The sequence below is a fragment of the Manis javanica genome, chromosome 6 (genome assembly GCF_040802235.1).
Source record: "Manis javanica isolate MJ-LG chromosome 6, MJ_LKY, whole genome shotgun sequence".
Lineage (NCBI taxonomy): Eukaryota > Metazoa > Chordata > Mammalia > Pholidota > Manidae > Manis > Manis javanica.
In genome coordinates this window covers 128,184,522-128,203,116 of record NC_133161.1, presented here as the reverse complement: position 1 = coordinate 128,203,116, position 18,595 = coordinate 128,184,522, and the positions used below count along the sequence as shown (strand labels likewise).

Below are 18,595 nucleotides of genomic sequence, written 5' to 3'. Positions count from 1 at the left end.
GCATGATCATAGTTGCATTCAATACATATATATTGTGTGAACAGAAAAAGCATACTGGGAATATAACAGCTCTTGGGGTTAAAACATTCTGATGTCAGTCTTCCAAAACACAGTGAAAACTGAGCCCAGTAGGTTGGAATGGCAAGAAGGTGAGTGCAGGATGTGAAAGAGAAAAATCACAGGCTTAGAAAAACAGATGACCTGTTCTCATCCTCTTGGGAAAAGCTTTTCTTTTCTCTGGGATTTATTCTTTTCTTTTTAAATAAAAAACATAGGGATTAGGAGAAGGATTACCTCTAAAATGCCCACTTTAACTCTAGCATCCCACTAATGTGCTCCTGCTGAGTCTAATCTCTCCTTGCAGTCTGTAGGCAGCAGTCCTGACTAGTGTAAATGACTACTAGAAAAAACTAAAGAAAATGAATGAAAACAAAGACATCCATGATGAATAGGTCACTCTGAGTCAATCTACAAGATAAGCACAATTAGCTGGAATGTATGGTAGGGAAAATGTATTTCCCCTAATGAGCTTAACTCAATACAGTGAGGCCATTTGCTTCTTTTACTAATGTAACCTGATTTCCAGCTGTGGATTCCAGAGACACTTATTCCAAACAAGCAAATATGTCTTTCCTATGTGAAATGACACTTAAACTAAAGATACATTCATCATTGACATCCAGCAAGCTGGGCTTTTCTTCCTTTAACAAATAAACACATCCCTGATCATCTCTCTGCTATTGCTTCATTGTCTTTACCACAATCTGATTATTCAAGTTACTGCCTATCCCTGGGATGTGTTTATGGCTATGGAATGTGTCTGTTTATATACACAAATTATGTTAAGGACAGCATATAGTTAGTGCTTTAAAAGAAAGACCTTTGATATTGACTTTAATGAGGTCATATAAAAGATAAACATCAAAGACAGCAAGACATCTGGACTACAAGTTATAATTAAGAAACCCTAGCCCTGGAATCACACAAATATTTGTTTATTGATCCAGCTTCGACACACCCTGGATCTCTATGGGGCTGCACTTGCTCAGTCATAAAATGATGACTGTGTCAGTGCTGCTCAAATTTATCTTATCGTGAAGGATTTTTGAAGCAGAACAGTATCTATTCTGAGATTTTCTGATCCAGAAGGGCAGAGTTAAAGGTATAGAAATCTCTGTGTTTTTAACAGGTTCCTCTGATAATTTTTATACCAGCAGTGGCACATCAGGGAACTCAAATCTGGGAGCACTGGGACCAGATACTTGATGTTCATGGAGTGCAAGGGGCCTATGAGTCCATGAAACCTACAGAGCCCTCCCTCTGATGTACAGCCCCATCTGTTCTGCTAAGCGACACAGAGGAAAGGCACCCTGACCTGGATTTATAAAATAATGGAATAGATGAATGTTACCCACTTGATAATCATTCTCCACAATACACTTTCTTTTATGTCTTTGCATTAAAGTCTTGACTATCGAGGGATATTAGTGATACTGATGGTCTGCAGTCCCTAAGAAGGTAAAAGCTGACAGGTTCATTCATCTCAAAGAGCAAGAAGTGGAATATATGAAGTAGTACCCAAGGTTCCTCCAGGGACTGTGTAAACATATTCCTGTTCACAAAGCGCCTCAGAACAATCCCAGTCAGAGCAATAGGGAACCTCCTTCTGGTTCCTTGGCGGGAGGTGACCAAGTATCTATCGGGAGAAGTCAAAATTCACTCAGTTCAGGACATAAGTCTGTTGTCACTCTGTCAACAGCACCACCTCATGTCACAGGTGTGAGATCACCAAATCGGCTGACATCCATGTAGTTTTATCATTTTTTACTTTTACTACCTCGCAGTTACAAGATGGAAGATGTGACTTTGATTAGAGCTTCGTGGATGAAAATAAATGGCAACCCTCCTCACTTGCAGATGAATGAATTAATTTAATTCAATGTGGAAACAATGTCTCTTAATTCTAACTGATGCTTTTCCTTTTGTCCCTTGAGTAGCAATTACATATTTCATACATGCTACCATGCACTGCTCAATTGAATATATAAAGATAGCTTCCACAATCCTTCATACGCCGCCTTTTTTCATTTAGGCATATCCAGGAGATTAAAACATTTACCACCTGTCAGAGTCTCCAGAACTTCATTATTTTTATGGGACCTGTGTGGGAACCCCTCAGTTTTATAGTGTCCTGGTGTGTCCACTTCTTTCATGGGGACCAGTTGGTTCTCTTTCATTATGAGCTATGGTGTAACTTCATCACTTGATTCAGATCATCAAAATATTGTTTACATTTTAGTGTAAAAACTCAATCCACAATGTAGAGCGAGAGAGAGATGATGCTGAGCTTGCATAACAGTCAATCTTTGGTCAAACACTACGATTTCAGCAAAGACTAAGATAACACTGCTACTTTATACACGAGAATAATAACAGCTACATGGCATATTTCTGAGCCCACCCTGAGGTTTGGAATTAAGACCAGTCAAGCCCAATGTATATAGGCTGACACCAGCTGCCCATGGACACACAAGTGAGAATTAAATGCTTATTGTATGAGCCCCAAGAGGTATGATGGCTTGTTACATGGCACTATTAATCTGGCTGACCCAAGAACAGCAAAGTCAAGTTGCAGAATTGTGGATTCTGAGGCATATTCTTTTTTTCTCATGATTTCTTTTTTCTTTTTAGTTTTAATTATTTTTGTTTTGTTATAATTAATATAAAATCAGATGAGTAATATTATGGTTACTAGATTCCCCTCACTATCAAGTTCACACCACATACACCATTACAGTCACTGTCCATGAGCATATTAAGATGTACTGCCTTCCTTGTTGAGGCACATTCTTAAATTGAAAAAACTTCTCATACCTTTAGTGCACATTACTTGGAGTGGAAGAGTGTAAAAGGCCAAGCTAGAGAGAGGGGACATGAGAGACAGCATATAACCTTCATTATACACACCAATGTCAAAGCATCAATACCTAACTATGCAGCCAGCCTGTCTCCTGCTACTTTGTCTATGGAGAACACATAGGAAGGGAGGGGCAGAATGTTACCCATGCCTGGGAGGATTCTTTTTACCCCTCCTTTGTTGATAAATTATAAGAAGAGAGTTTACAGAAGATAAATTTGAGGCATGTTCAAAGAGACTTCTGAAAGACCTATCTTCTTTTGGGGGAAACCACATAGTAAACATGACACAATAAGCACATTTAATTCATTATCAAAAAATGTGGCTTACATACACAGCAGTAACAGCACAATTAGACATCAGCCTAAGCAGCTCTAGACATTCCTGTTCAATTTCATCTTCCAGAAGTGGACAATCCTACCAGGAGGTATTTGCCACCACTCCAACATCAAACACAGCCATGACTTGATCTGCTATCATCTTTCTTATATTGCTTTCAGTGTACTTTATTATTTTCCTGCCTCTGCTTAGGTTCTAAGTTCCTTAATCTTCTAGGCAGTACACTGTTAGGGTCATTTTGGAAGAGAAAAAATACTGCTGAAACCTTCATCAACCTTGGCTAATTTCTGTAAATGCACTGCCCACCTTAAAACTTAGATTCTTGTCACCAGTAATACTCGAAGTGCATGCATTTCAATTTCTTAGTGGTGTGGTCAAGAGGATGGAGCACCAGAAAAATGTCAGATCTCTGGGTCTCATATGTGAAAGGTTGGTGTAAACTCTCTCTAGGCCTCAGTTCTCAGGTGTCCTTTTACTTAAGTATTCTTGTACAAATAAGGGAACTCCTCAATGTACCAAAGATGATCCCAGCCTATGAACCAGTTTTTAGTTTGAATGGTGGAAGAAAACCTCAAAATATGCCTTTAGCATAAAGTGCTTTGAGTATTAATTAAATGCAGCCAGAACACCCATATATTCAGCTGTATGTTTTTGTGAGCTCAGGTCCTTTCATAGGGTGGAATATTTTCTAGGTTACCTATTTACAAAAAGCATCAGTTTGTATACTCATGAAGAATTTAAAATGACATTATAAGTACAGTCGTTGAATTACATTTATAGAATTTGAAATGGGTGTTCATCAACCAATCTGAAACCTCTAATTCCTGGACTGTACCACCAATAGGTTACTAAGAATACTTCATAACGGTTTCTCTAAGTATAGTGTGGACAGTCTAACAGCATGTGCTGCATTATTTTAGAAGCATGATTTGTTAGTGAAAGTGTTAAAATTGACAACAACACTTGTAAATTTTTGCATTGCTGTATTTTTTAACTGCAATGGATACCTCCGGAAAATAGAGGGCTTAGCACCTCTTTTTATCTGGAGATGTGTCTCAGTCAAGGTATCTATGTCCTAAAGCAGAGTACAATTGCACAGCTATGCAGTCTTTACAATATCCTCTGATAAAAGTGCTTTAATACCCACTCTGCCTGTGATCATGAAGTATAGAATGTTCCAGAATGCCAGAACTAAGTGGCAGAAGGTCAGAGCTGGAAGGGACCTGCAGGTTGTCTGGTCCCCTCCCCTTGGCTTCAGCCTCAGGGCAGTAGCATAACAGGAAAAGCACGGCTGAGAGAGCTTCCCTCTTCAAGGCTTGCAACCTTGGATGACAACACATTTCCCCCGCACTGGCTTTATTGTTCGCATTGATGTTTCTCAGGATAGAACAGATCCAGCAAAGGGCTGGACCACCAATGGTTCATTTCCCTTCAGTCTGTGTCGGCACCACACTCTCCTCATGGCATTCTTCATGTCTATGTTTCTCAGTGTGTAGATGAGAGGGTTGAACATGGGGGCAATCATGGTGTAAAATAGGGAAAACACCTTGTCATTACTGACAGAATGAGCCATGGGAACATAGGTGAAGATGAGGGGCAGGAAGAACATGAACACGACAGTGACGTGAGTCCCGCAGGTAGAGAGGGCTTTGCGGCGGCCCTCGGACGAGCGGGTCCTCAGGGTGGACAGGATGATGATGTAGGAAATCACCAAGGCAACAAAAGTCAAAATGGACAGCATCCCCGTTGTGGCAATGATCGCAATAACCAGAAGGCTAGTGTCGGTGCAGGCCAGCTTCAGCAAGGGGTATACGTCACAGCAATAGTGGTCTATCTGATTGGGGCCACAGAAGGGCAGCACTGTGATGACCAATACATGAATGGAGGCCACCACAAGGGCATAGCACACCTGTCTGCTCATGATGGCCGTATAGCGGAGGGGTCTACAGATGGCTGCATAGTGGTCGTAGGCCACGGCCACCAAGATGAAGATCTCCGCGGCACCAAAAAAGTGGGCATAAAACATCTGGGCCATGCAGCTGTTGTAGGAGATGGTCTTCCTCTGAGCCAGCGAGTCTGTGATGAGTTTGGGGGCCACCGTGGAGGTGAAACAGACATCTATGAAGGACAGGCAGCTGAGGAAAATGTACATGGGCTGCTCCCTGAGGAGGCTGCCCGTGATGGTGAAAAGAATGGGCAGGTTTCCTGAGAGAATTGCAATATAGCAAAGTGAGAAAAGCACAAAGCAGGCAACCTCCACATCCTCATCTCTAGAGAGTCCCAGGAGGATAAATTCTGTGATGTTCTCATGTCCCATTGCTTCTGCGGCTTGACCATTTAGAAGTGGCAGTTAGTATACCTGAAACATGAACTTTTTAAAATTGTTGTTTTTTTAAGGTTACTTGTTTATTCACTAAAGATAATTATTGTTTATGATACAATCACTATAATTAGTGCTAAGGGTACAGCAGTGTACCGAGTATGTACACTTTCTACCCACAAGAAGAGTACAATTCATTAAAGAAGTCATATAGTTAGAAAAATAGCACATTTAACACCAGCTAATTGGAAGTTTGATCAATCCCAAAGCCTCAGACATACCACGTGCAACAGGACAAAAACTTAAAAGGTTAAACGTTGTGTTTCAGGTTAATTTTGAGATGCAATTTCAGTATTACACTTTGGAGTGATTTTTGATTCTTGGCTTGTATAAAGCAGCAGTGCATTTCTCTGTTCTCCAAGGCCAGGGAGATCAGTATTATTCTCAGTCCTTCCCAGTGACTAAATCTGTGCTGAATCCTCCAAAGTCCCATAATGTCATCAGGCTTCAGTGAGCTGGCAATTTTAAATACCGGACCTCTGGTTGACAATTTCATAAAGTGGCTTCAGAACCTTGTCATGAACATTTTTTTTAAACTAGTGGAGAGAAAGAGCACCAGTCAGATTATTGGGGAAAGGGTTGCTCCGTTGTATGGGCTTCTGGGACATTTATGGTTTCCTGGAATTGATGTTATTTCCCAGTTCACTCTCCAGTCTAACCCAGGATTTTCCCTCATTTTTGCCCTTTAATCACATTTTCTGGAACTTTCTTTTAGGACTGCACCCTTGAAGTACCAAACTGCACCTACAAATTCTTTCTCACTTGCTCTGTGTCAGCGCCTTGTATCTCTTTGAATTGCACCACTTTCTTTCCTACCAGGCTCACCATTTGCTCATGGGCTCATATCCTGGAATATTTTAGTTAAAAATAACATGTTTCTTCTGTGCAAAATATTAACACTATATCTTTTACTTCTTTTTGGCAACCTGATCTAAAACGTATCACAAAACTTCTAAATACAAGGCTCAGTTTTATAAAAAAATAAACCCTACACCCTGATAAAATTTGGCAGCCTGGTTGTGAAGTGTTATAATAGCAATTGACCAATGACCTTTATTTCATGTGAGTTCTTATGAAATAGTCTTAGAAAAACACCCATTTGGCATATATCTATAGGATTTTAGGGAGTTCGTGAACTTTTGATTTGAGTTCCATCCATGAACTTCAAGTTAACACCCACCTGTAGTCTAATATCTTGCAAAATCTCTGGAAATACCTCTGTCACACAAACACAATGTCAATTTCAGTGGTTCTGAGCTATGGTGTGATTTAATTAAAAGGAAGTGTTAAAGGTACTTTGATGATTAGTTTCTTATTCTGTTCTTAAAATAGAGTTCCCTCATTGACGTTAGAATTGTACTAAAAAACATAAAAGGATTGAAACAAGTAAAAATATATACCATGTTTATAGTTAAAGAGAAGCAATATAAGACAGATGTCAATTCTTACCAAATTAATCAAAACATTCAAAAATTAAAATGAAAATTCTGACCAAAGTTCTCATGAAATCCAAAAAACTGATTTCAAATTTCAGAAACAGTTCATATTCAGAGTAAATAAGCCACCTGTTTAAAAGGAAGAACAAAGAGGAGAGACATCCATTTTCAGAATTGAAGTGTATTATGCCAAGTGAAATACACCACCTGGATAAGACAAATACCTTATGGTTTCACTTGTATGTGAAATCTAAAAGAAAAGAAAACAAAATAAACCAAACAGCAGTGGACTCAGACACTGTGAAGTAAGAGTGGTTACGACGGAGGAAGGGTTGGGTCTGGTGGGTGAAATAGGTGAGGGTGATAAAGCACAAAATCTCAGTCATAATATAAATTAGTCAGTGGGGATAAAGTACAGCATAGAGAATATAGTCAATGGTTCTGTAACATCTTTCTATGATGACAAATAGTAACTAATTGGGGTGAGGACTGAATAATGTATGTAACTGTCAAATCACTGTGCTGTACACTTGAAGCACATATAATATTATACATATATCAACTATACTTTAATAATAAAATCAAAAAAATGAAATAAAATTAAGCCCATCAGACAGACTGAAAAAAGCACAGCAAAATTTTGGAAATTAAGGAGTTGATGGAAAAAAGAGGTTACTGGCCTTGAGGATAGTCAGTAAATAAACACATGAGTATATTGGAATTTATTCTGTGTTTAAGCTGAAAATTTAAATTGATGTGAAATAGTGTACTTTCTGGTAACTGACTTTGAATCTTCATCTGGAAGAAAAGAAATACCCATTACAAGGCACAAAAAATTATATTCCAGATAGTTGAAAGATACAAGTGTATCAAGAAAAACTAGAAAAAGTATTTGAGAAATGATTCAGTTTATATCTAAAATAGGAACAGTTTACAAAAAGCAAATAAAAAGTATACACTTAAAATTTCTGTTTGACAAATTCCATATGAACCAAATATTTTAAAAAGTGGCAATATGGAAGTAAATGTTTATAAATCCTATAGATCAGTAATATACAGATAAGTAACACAATTTTTTAACAGCAAAACACTTGAGTAGGTAATACACAGAAAGGAAATTACAACTGGTCAAAAGCATATGTAAAAATACTCAATTTCATAGTACATCATGGAGAATACAGCCAATGATTCTGTAACATCTTCCTATGTTGGACAGATAGTAAGTGCACTAGTTGGGGTGAGTATATAAGAATATGGGTAATTTTTTAAACTAGTGTGTTGTATACTTCAAACTGATATCAGATTATATTTCAACTATACTTCAATTTTAAAAAAGGAAAAAATATTCAACATCATTAGAATCATGGAAGTGCAAATTAAATAATGAAATACTATTTCCATTCATCAATGTCATAAAAATAAATTTAACATCAAAAATCTAAATGGCTGTCCATATAAAATTAAATGAGTGTCCCAGCAAAACTACCCCAGAAAGTATTCAAAAGGATATGCATTGCAGATAGATTCAAATATGGAAAATAGAAGTGATCTAAATACCTACAATAGAATGAAAATAAGGTGTGGTATGTTCTTATTATGGAACAAAAGAGAAACTTAAATGTTGTATCCATAAGACACTAGGGCATATATTTGAGCAAAAAATAATAAAGTGAAACTTAAATGTTTAAAAAAATAACACCCACAGAACACCATGTGGTTTCTATGAGAACTTGTGTGTTTGTAAATTCATAGGAAAAGGTGAGGAAGGAAAGATTTACCTCTCAGAAATAAAGGGAGTGATGGTCAAAGGGAATTTTAGATCTATACAATATTTTGATTTCTTTATTAAAGAGGTTATATTTCAGTATTCCATACTTAAATAATTAATTTAAAAACATTATTTTATAATATGGTTTAAGAAGAACACAATACATACTGAATGAAGTTAAACAAAATAAAAATAAACCATGATCCTTTAGTGAAATTCAGTAAACTCAGATAACTTGGTCTTCACTAGTTACCACACTGTTTCCTCAGTTACTACATTTGGAAAAATGCATGCACAGATGCTATTCCCCAAGCACTGTGTGCCGTCAACTGTCATATAAAAGTAAGCATTAGTAGACAGATAACATTCTGTCTTCCCCCATTACTCCACAGGTTGCTATTTGACAGAAGGACACAGGAGACACATTTGTATCTGCATCTACATTTATCCCAATAACTGCATCTCTTTTTATACCCATATCTGGATTTGGTTTCACATCAACATACAACATCTAGTTACACTTTTACAATCCTGAATAGATTTAAATAAATTCCAAGGTGATCTGATAAATCTAGCAGCTGCTATTTCTGAGAACTGAAGTTCATAATTTGCTCTTTTTCATGGCTCATTGCTTTGCTGAGCTAACACTACTAGCTCTTATTTAGTTCTAATGGAAGTAAACAAATTCGTAACAGAGGATGCCAAGTAGTCAGGGTGTGCTACAGCAAGGTTCACAGCTTCTGACGTGCATGCATGGACTTAATAAAATGCAACCAGATTTAAAACTTCTAATTCCCTGAAATCATCATTTCTGCTGCAAAAATTCATTAAGAAAATCTACACGGGACAGCATCCTGAAGGGATATCAGGACACTAATGTCACCCTGCCTTCTAAAAACGGGTAGAAAGAGGAAAAAGAAAAATAACTCAGACCCTGATGGTAAGGATCATCCTAGTTTTGTCTCACAGAAAATATTTCTTAGGAAACAAGACTGACTAAAATAAAATTGGCTTTTTTATCCAAAAGAGAAACAGATTCTCATGGGGGGTGGGTGGGCGGTGAGATTGCTTGAATGAGACTAAGTGGGTTCCAATAAATGCCCACTACTTAACAGCTGAATAATCTTAGATAAGTTACATGCTCTCTGAGCCTTGGGTCTAAATGGGTTCCAATAAATGCCTACTACTTAACAGCTGAATAACCTTAGATAAGTTACATGCTCTCTGAGCCTTGGGGTTTTCATTGTTACAATAGTGATAATAATATCTAGCCCTTAAAGTACCTGTGAGAATCAAATCAAAAGATCCATATAAAACATTTAGGTACAGATATTGCATCTCATACATTATAAGAATTAACCAAATATGAACTCTTTCACTGTTAATTTAAAATGATTTTTACTGTATAAATGTTTTCCCATCTATAAGAAGGACTCGAGTAATAAATTTTCTTCAGTGAGTCTAACATGCCACCAAATACAGATTTCTACAGAAGTTACAGACTATTTTTACAACTAACCACTACTGAAAATCCCAAACTAATACCAGGACATAGGGCAGAAAATAAGATTTCCCATTTCACAGTTTGGAAAACTGAAATCAAGGTACAAATTTATTTGTAAAGATCTCCTACACTACAAAGGAAAATCTCATTTTTATAATTGGGAGTAATTGAATCTTCTATTTAAGGAAAATAATTATTTACTTATTTTTTTAAATTTTTTTAATATCCTATATTTAAGGAAAAGAATTATTTTATTTATTCATTTTTTACTTAGGTCATTTTGTAGTTTTCTTTTAATTTTAATAATATGTGTATCATCTGGCTTTGTAAAGGAAATAGCCATTAATTATATAATTTGAACTTTTCCAACTGTATCCACTAATGTTTCCTTCTGTACTAACCCATATTCATTTCAAACATTAGGAATCATCGCAAAGTATGACACACCTTTGATGCAATATGGCAAGGAAGGAGGTTCTGATCCTGATCGCCATTCTCTGACACGTGACTTAGGAAAAAGCCCCTCAAATTCTGTAGGCATTCATATCCTTAAGAATGTGAGGAATCGTATTTTTATGGGTTCTTCTTAGTTGCAAATAACTAAATTTTAATAAATCAACCAATTAAATAAATCATTTATCAAAATTATTAATTTCCACCATTTTCCTATCTTTATTCTGTTTGTTTGCCTTATTCAATTATTTGATTTTTTTGAATTTTTATAGTTTTTTCAATCATTATTTTTCTATGCAAAGTAGAGTACAAAGCATTCCACAATTTCTCTTAGCCTCCTGAACTAGCGTAGCATCTAGCAAACCCTAGTTTGAAACCAGGATTTCAATGTAGCATTCACCTTTTCCATTTCCTATTGGAATAGACATCTTCAAAGTTTCTGTAAACTATTAAAATGCCAAATTGTGACATGAATTGAAGCTGTAAAAGTCCTAAGAGAAATAAATAGTCACCAAGCAGATACATTTTTAGAATACATGTTCACGGAAAAAATAATTACCTTAGAAAACAGAGAGGTGAGGATAAATGGTTACACAGCTATTTAAAGAGATGAACTTACATACACCCAGCATGCAAAAACAAGAAAGGAAGAAAAAAGAAGGAAAAAGGAAAAAAAACCTCACTTATTAATAGTCAAATCCAATCAGTATTTGAAGGGATGTCTTTGTCTTCTGGAACTCACGACAACAAATGAAAAAAAAATCTGTTCTACAAAGTAATCAATAAATCTCTTAGGGGAAAAAATAAAGGACAGAAATCTCATGCTTTGTTTCTAGCTTTCAAATTGTGTCTAAAATAAAAAGATCGTAAGAGCTTACTTTATGCATACCCGGAATGGGAATGGGAATTATATCCCAGCACTGCAGGGGAAACGTCAAATGCACCTGAACCTTCCTGGCTTGTCCTTTCACCGTTCCATGCACTCAGGAGCAGCGGGGTCCAGTTCCCACAACGCACGGCGTTCGTGTCCCTTGGAGAAGCTGCACGAAAAGAGGAAGAATATATAAAGGCACTGGAGGGACTGGTGCAATGCGTCTGGCAATCCCTCTGCCAACTCTTGGCAAGGCTAGTAAAAATCAACTGTGGTGATTTTAATTTACTATTGCTTTGGTTTTTCAACTGTCCTTTTAAAAATAGATTCTTTTAGATTGCTTCAAATAAATGATGCTAAATATCAAATGTAGGTTTTATGGTGAGTGACCAAAATGTTTTACAAGTAGCCTTATTACTTTCTACACAGGGAATAAACTATAACATTCATTATATTTATTGAGTCTTTCTCTGCTTCCATTATCAAAGCAAATTATTTGTTAATATTGAAAGTATTCAGTTTTTTCTTACATAATCAGTCCAAATTTAAATTTCTTCATTTCCAAAAAGTGTATCCTCATTATGTTACTTGTCCTACAACCAAATTTCATGCCCCAGGTCATCCCATTAGACTCCCAATGATGCCAGGGTTCTTATTCGCGGAAGGCAGTGGCTTTCATTTAGAGAGAGCGAGAGGAAGGAGCTCCGGCTCATGCCAGGAGGGGAGAACTCTTGTATCTAATAATTTAAATTTTAATGGTAGAAAGAATAATATAAATAATTGGAAACAGTCATTACATTGTGCTAGTAATCGTGGTAAGGACTTTAAAAGGATGTTCACATGTAAGGCACATAAAAAACTTACATAAGATGATCCTATTAATATTTCCACAGAGGCACAAAGAGGTCATGTGACAAGGCTACCAAGCTGGTAACTAATGTTAGAATTTAACCCTGGCTAAGATGCTTTACTAACACTTTACAAATAGTAAGCACCTAATAAATGTATCTGGATTTTAACTTTATAATGAGATATTAAGATAATGTCCTGAATATTTCAAAATCATGTTTATATTTTTAATCATGCAGTTAAGTTTCAAGCTATACATTTTTCTCCAAATTGTTAGTCCACTCATAGTAGAACTTTAATAGCAATAACAAAATAAATTATTAAGATAATCTTCAGTTTAATATTTAATGATGGAAAAGTAACATACAATTTAAAGGAATTACTTCAGATTTTTCTTGAATTACTGAAAGTTTTATTTCACTGCCTAAACAACTTAGTTTCTATGCTTTTGATGTCAGAAAGAACTACAAGGAGGAATGGTTATCCTCAAGCTGTGTGTGTGAGTGAGCACATGGGTGTGAATGGTAAGAGGAAGGTGACTAAAAGCTGCAACACAGCAACAGAGCCAAAATAATTAGATATACATCCTAAGTATTCAAAAGAAAAAGAGGCTATTTTATGTGAGATGCATTTACCAGAGGTCCAGGATGATTTAATGTTTACCACCTAAGATGGTGAAGCCAGGATATCTGAGTTTGAATCCTAGATGTGCCTTTAACCAGCTATGTGACTGTGGGTAAGATGTTATTTCACTGGAATTCAGATTCTTCACCTAAAACTATAGTAAGAATGAATATTTACCATACATAGGTAATATGTATTCTCTATTAGTGTTATAATTAGTGTTGTTGCTATTATATTTGTTGTTATCAGAAACATTGAAGCAATTTCCAAGAAAGTTAGTGAAGAGAACTTGGAAATATTAAAAAGACAAAGTATTCAGATTACAATCTTCAGGCTGAAATACATGATATATAAGGATAAAATAAAACAATAGCTCACAATACAAAACTATGTGAAATTGGAATTTCAGTTTCCCACTTAGGGCCCCAATCATGGAATTTATATGTTCATCCATGTAGATAACTTGTTATATTAAAGTGATTTGTAAGATATTTGATGATCATCATATATTTAATTGGATCCAGTGACTGTTTAAATTAATACAAAATGTCACTTCTGTTTCCCCCAAGACTCTTTTCCATGCCTAAGGGAATGTCATGTTTTCTCACAGATAACATTTTGAAGGAGGGTGCAAAGGTAGCATATTTAATAGAAGGGGTAGAATTATTCCCATTTTAGAAATATTGAGTCTTAAATTCTCTGATTCCTGTGTTAAAGCTATGATTTTTCCAAACTCCATTATCACTGTGGCAGACATAATTTCAAAATTCCCCTCAAGGTTTCCTTCGATATCCTCTGGGAGTGTAAATGTGATAATATAACACACCTAGGTTGAATTATGTGTGAAAAGGGATTTCAAAATATAATTAATATTACCAAACAGTTGACCTTTATATGTATAGACCCTGCCTAATTCCATAAACTCTTTAAAGACAGAGAATTATTTTTTCTGGTTATGAACAGATGAGTAAGTAGAGAGATTCAAAGTAGAAGAAGACTTAAATGCACCATCCCTGTCTTTGAACACCCAGGGGCCACACGCAAGGACGTTCAGTTCCTGAGAGAGCATGATGTGAGCGGAAGGCAGTGGCTTTCATTTAGAGAGAGCGAGAGGAAGGAGCTCCGGCTCATGCCAGGAGGGGAGAACCAGGGTGGTTCGCTGTCTAGGGGTTTTACAGGCAGTTGAGAGACAAAGGGCTAGGGACTTACACCTGCTAGGTGGTCCCAAAATGTTTATCTTTGAAGAGACATTAAATTTCTTATTAGTCTGTGAGCGGCAGCAAGGAAATTAAGGCCTCAGTCCTGTAATCACAAGGAACTGAATTCTGCTAACAACCTGAATGGGAACCTGGAAGAAACTCTTCCCCAGAAATACCTGGGAGCTCAGCCCAGTGGATCCTCGATGTTAGCCTTATCAGTGACAGAAACCAGCCACTCAAACTCCTGGCAGGAAGCACACTGAGATTACAAGTGGTTGTTTTTTAGGGTATTAACTTTATGGTGACTTGATATGCAGCAATAGAAATCTGAAACAATCACAATAACTACTTACCTTCTGGGTTTACTATCTATTAAGCTTGATTTATTACCCAAGATAAGTTTAAATGTATCTTCAGTATTTGTTATCAATTTACCTGAGCTCTAGCAAGGAATACTAGAATAAAGGTAATAGATTTTGTGATAGTTTTCTTTAAAATAGCCGAGCGCTTTTAGAACAAATTGTTTTTCCTATGTAGTCCAGGCCCACAGAGACACACATACACAAATAATTCAAGTATATCAAATACAATTGTAAAAATTTAATAACCATGTCCAGGCCTGAGGTCCCCACTCCTTCCTTCCTCTCCCCTGTGACCTCCTGCAGCACGACTCTCCTGCTGCCTCCTCCCTCCCTGCTAACATGTCCTTCAGCAAAGCAACCTCAGATCCCAATAGCTGTCTCTCTTTCTTAAAGGCATCCTATAGCTCATCACCCAGCTCCTCCAACAGACCCTTTCCTTGGTAACCCTTTCCAGTATCTTGAGAAATAAAAAACCCACAATTCCAACTGCCACACAACCACTCAGGGCCTCTAAGCAGTCTTCTACCTCAAGGAGGGTTAACTCCACAGCTTCCAGTGTCTCCACCCATCCCCATTTCTATGCAAGGGCCCATATGTCTAGGAGGCACTTTACCCTAGGTCAGTTCACCACTAGAGGCTCCGCGAATGGAAGACACATGGATGGGGGCTCCCTGGGTGAGGCCACACCATCAACATGGTGGTTCCCCACTGCAGCAGCAACTCGGGGCTCCCCACTATCCACAGGGAGGGTTCTGGGTATCTCGCCACCATCTCTAGAGGCAGCTTGCCCAAGCATCACACCACCTATGAAGATAGATTTCAGGTCCAGAGATCCTGCCAATTATGCGAGGTGTAACTCCAGGGGAAAAATATGTTCCCAGCACAGGGTAAATAAACCACAAAACAGTGAAACTGAAATCAGTTGAAGGAAAAAGAGGTCTTTTATTGCTTGATGAATCCTGGCTCCATTCATGTTATCCTGCTGGCCCACATCTCCACCATCCTTGCTGGGAGGCACCCAATAAACCTCTCCAGTCCAAAGCACAATCTCACCTCTTCTGCCACCCCTATTGATGTGGAGATGGACTACTTCTGTTAGGCAGGAAAAAAGTTATGAGCAGGGTGGAAGGAGAATAGGTCAGTAAATCCCACCAGAAAGTACTAAGAGTTAACCAGTTAAAACAGGAAAGCCAGAAAATACTCAGAACTAGTGAATTAATCAGTTAAAGCTCAAAAAGCCAGGAGCAACTTGGCCTGGGATGTTTGAATATTTCCCAGATAAGGAGAAATATCTAAGCACAGACTACGTCTTCATTGTGTCAATTAGATCATACCATTGTAAGATTTACTTTGGCCTGCTAAAAGGCCCAGCTATAAACAGAATTATAAAGACAGGAAGATTCCTCTTAAAGCTAAAATTGCATTTTAAAACCCAAGAAGTTAAGAAGTAACTTAACATTCTCATTACCAAACAGACAATAACTCAGCCCATCTTCGAGGCAGGGCAGGCGGTCTTGACTGATACGCTCCCAGACCAGAACGCTACTATCCTGGGAGGGAACCAGAGCAGTAAATTTCGTGTGTTAAACTAATTTTGCAGAATTACCCTGAGGACTGATAAGAAACTTAATGTCTCATCAAATCAAAGATAAACATCCTGAAACCACTTAACAAGTCTGCACCCCCAGCGCTTTGTCACATTCCTGAAAAATTCTCCAAAGGGGGAACCCCCAGCCTTTCAGGGTGCTCCTCTCTCTGATGTTGCCCACACTTTGTGAGTGCATAACTTTGACTTTTTCCATATCTTTAAGCACACACCTCTCTCTGAGATCAGCCACCCTTTCTAAGTGCATAGACTTTTTTTCAACAAAACTTAAACCTTACAAGGTGGCTTCCCTCCCTGAGGTCACCTATACTTTTTCTCTCTTTAAGTAACTTTAAATAAAACTTTTACCCTGTTTCACTATTCTGTCTAGGCCTTCAATTCTTTGTTGCAGAGGGGACAAGAATAAAGGAAAATACACAATACATGCCTAACACCTCTCTCCACCCCCTTGTAAACATCTATTGGAATGGAGATGGACTAAGGCCCAGTGAGAGATTCTGGAAATACTGAAATTTTATGCACATCATGGCACAGGTTTACCCACATATTACACAGTTTGCCCTGGTGGTACAGGCCCTTTGGGGGAAGGATCAAAGAGATACTTATATATTTTCTGCTCAGTAGTACTGCTAACAGAGATGGGTTCTTGGTCTTGTCTTGAGAAAGAATTAAAGAATGGACACAAAAAGAACTGAGCTTTAGAAATTTATTGGAAAAGAGTCATATAGAGAAAAAAAAAGTACACATCTAATGGTTGAGCTCGGGAAGACCCAGTAGGACTCACTTGAGGACACTCTATGGAGCTTCCTATGTAAAGGGAGATGTACATTCACTAAGTGGGGAACTAAGGGAATAGGAGCAGTCTTTTCAGACTCCTGGCTTGCTCCAATCTCCTGCCAGATGGGGGAGTTTTGGTAATGTTTGATTCTCACCAGAACTCTTATGGAAAGGGGAGGTGTGATTTGTGCTATGTTAATGAGAGTACAATACATATTGGGGTGAAGTGTAGGTCAACTTCTCCTCCATGTTGTAATCAGTCAGATTTGGCCTGTTATCTGTACCCTCACTCAACACATCCCTTACCATAACAAGAGCTTACACAGAATGGGTGGAATGTAAACAGTCAGCCAAAGTCCACCTCCCTCTCCATGCTCATATCTGGTGATTTACCTACTCTAACACTTCCTCAGAGATTTAAAATAACATCCAATTGTTGGGCTCTGAAAATTCAGTTAACTCTGGACTTGGGTCAGGAGCCACAATTTTCCAGTGTGGTGACTGACATTACAGTTCTCATCAGCTCTTTTTCTTGCTATTATTAAACAGGTCCTGCAATGTCCCAGTTGCTTGTTTATTCATCCAGTTGGCTTCTGTCCATCTTGCCCCTAGAAACACCGTGATGTATTTGCCATTGTCAAAGAGCCAGATGAGAAAAGGCACCCGGTTACACTTTGATTTTGTTGTCAATCTAATTATATCTACCTTATCTCTAAAAGATATCAACTGTCACCATCTGCCATTCTGGAATCCCACCATTCCCAATGATAACTGGGAGCAAAGGTCTAGGGAAGCATCTTTACCTCTAAATCCTACCAAACTTCTCAAAAATGTTTGTGCTCCCCTTACCAGTACACAGCTATTGCATTAGTAAAGGGGGTGTGTTCTGGGCCCTCCCAGAAAGCATTAGCAGTCAGCTTGTGGGCTCTCTGGCTTTAGATTCTACTATTAGTGTGAGTCTTCCTCAACACTATGCCAAGAAACTTCCTGTATCTCCATTGCATTTACTGAGCTCTACTGTGGTAGGCGGAAAAATGCCCCTAAGGATGTCTACACTCTAATCTCTGGGACCTATGAAAATACTGGTTTACATGGCAAATGGGGTGACAATTAAGGCCGACTTTAAAACAGGGATATTATCCAATATTATTCAGGTGAGCCCAGTGTAATCACAAGGGTCCTTCAAAGTAGAAGGGGTGAAGGGCAGAGAAGAAAGTCGGAGGAAGATGTGACAATGAAAGCATAGTCAAAAATGCAACATTGGTTGCATGAAGAAGGAACTGAGAGGTCAAAGCCAAGGAATGTGGGCACCCTCTAGAAGCTAGAAAAGCCAAGGAAACGGCTTCTCCCTTACAGCCTCCAGAAAGGAACACAGCCCTGCTGACACCTTGATTGTTAGCCCAGTGAGATCTCTGTGGGACTTCCAACCTACAGAACTGTGAGATAATAAACCTGTGATATTTTTCGCTAATAGGTTTTGTTTATTACAGCAACACTAGAAAACCAGTGC

At 37.9% G+C, this 18,595-nt stretch overlaps 1 protein-coding gene across 1 annotated transcript; it reads right to left on the bottom strand.

Annotated features, from left to right (window-relative positions):
- Positions 1–4,634: 4,634 nt before the first annotated feature.
- LOC140850281 (olfactory receptor 4P4-like) lies at positions 4,635–5,573 on the bottom strand. The gene has a single exon (XM_073240018.1). It carries the CDS (start codon positions 5,571–5,573, stop codon positions 4,635–4,637), a length of 939 nt encoding a protein of 312 aa, XP_073096119.1.
- Between the last annotated feature and the right edge of the window lie 13,022 nt (positions 5,574–18,595).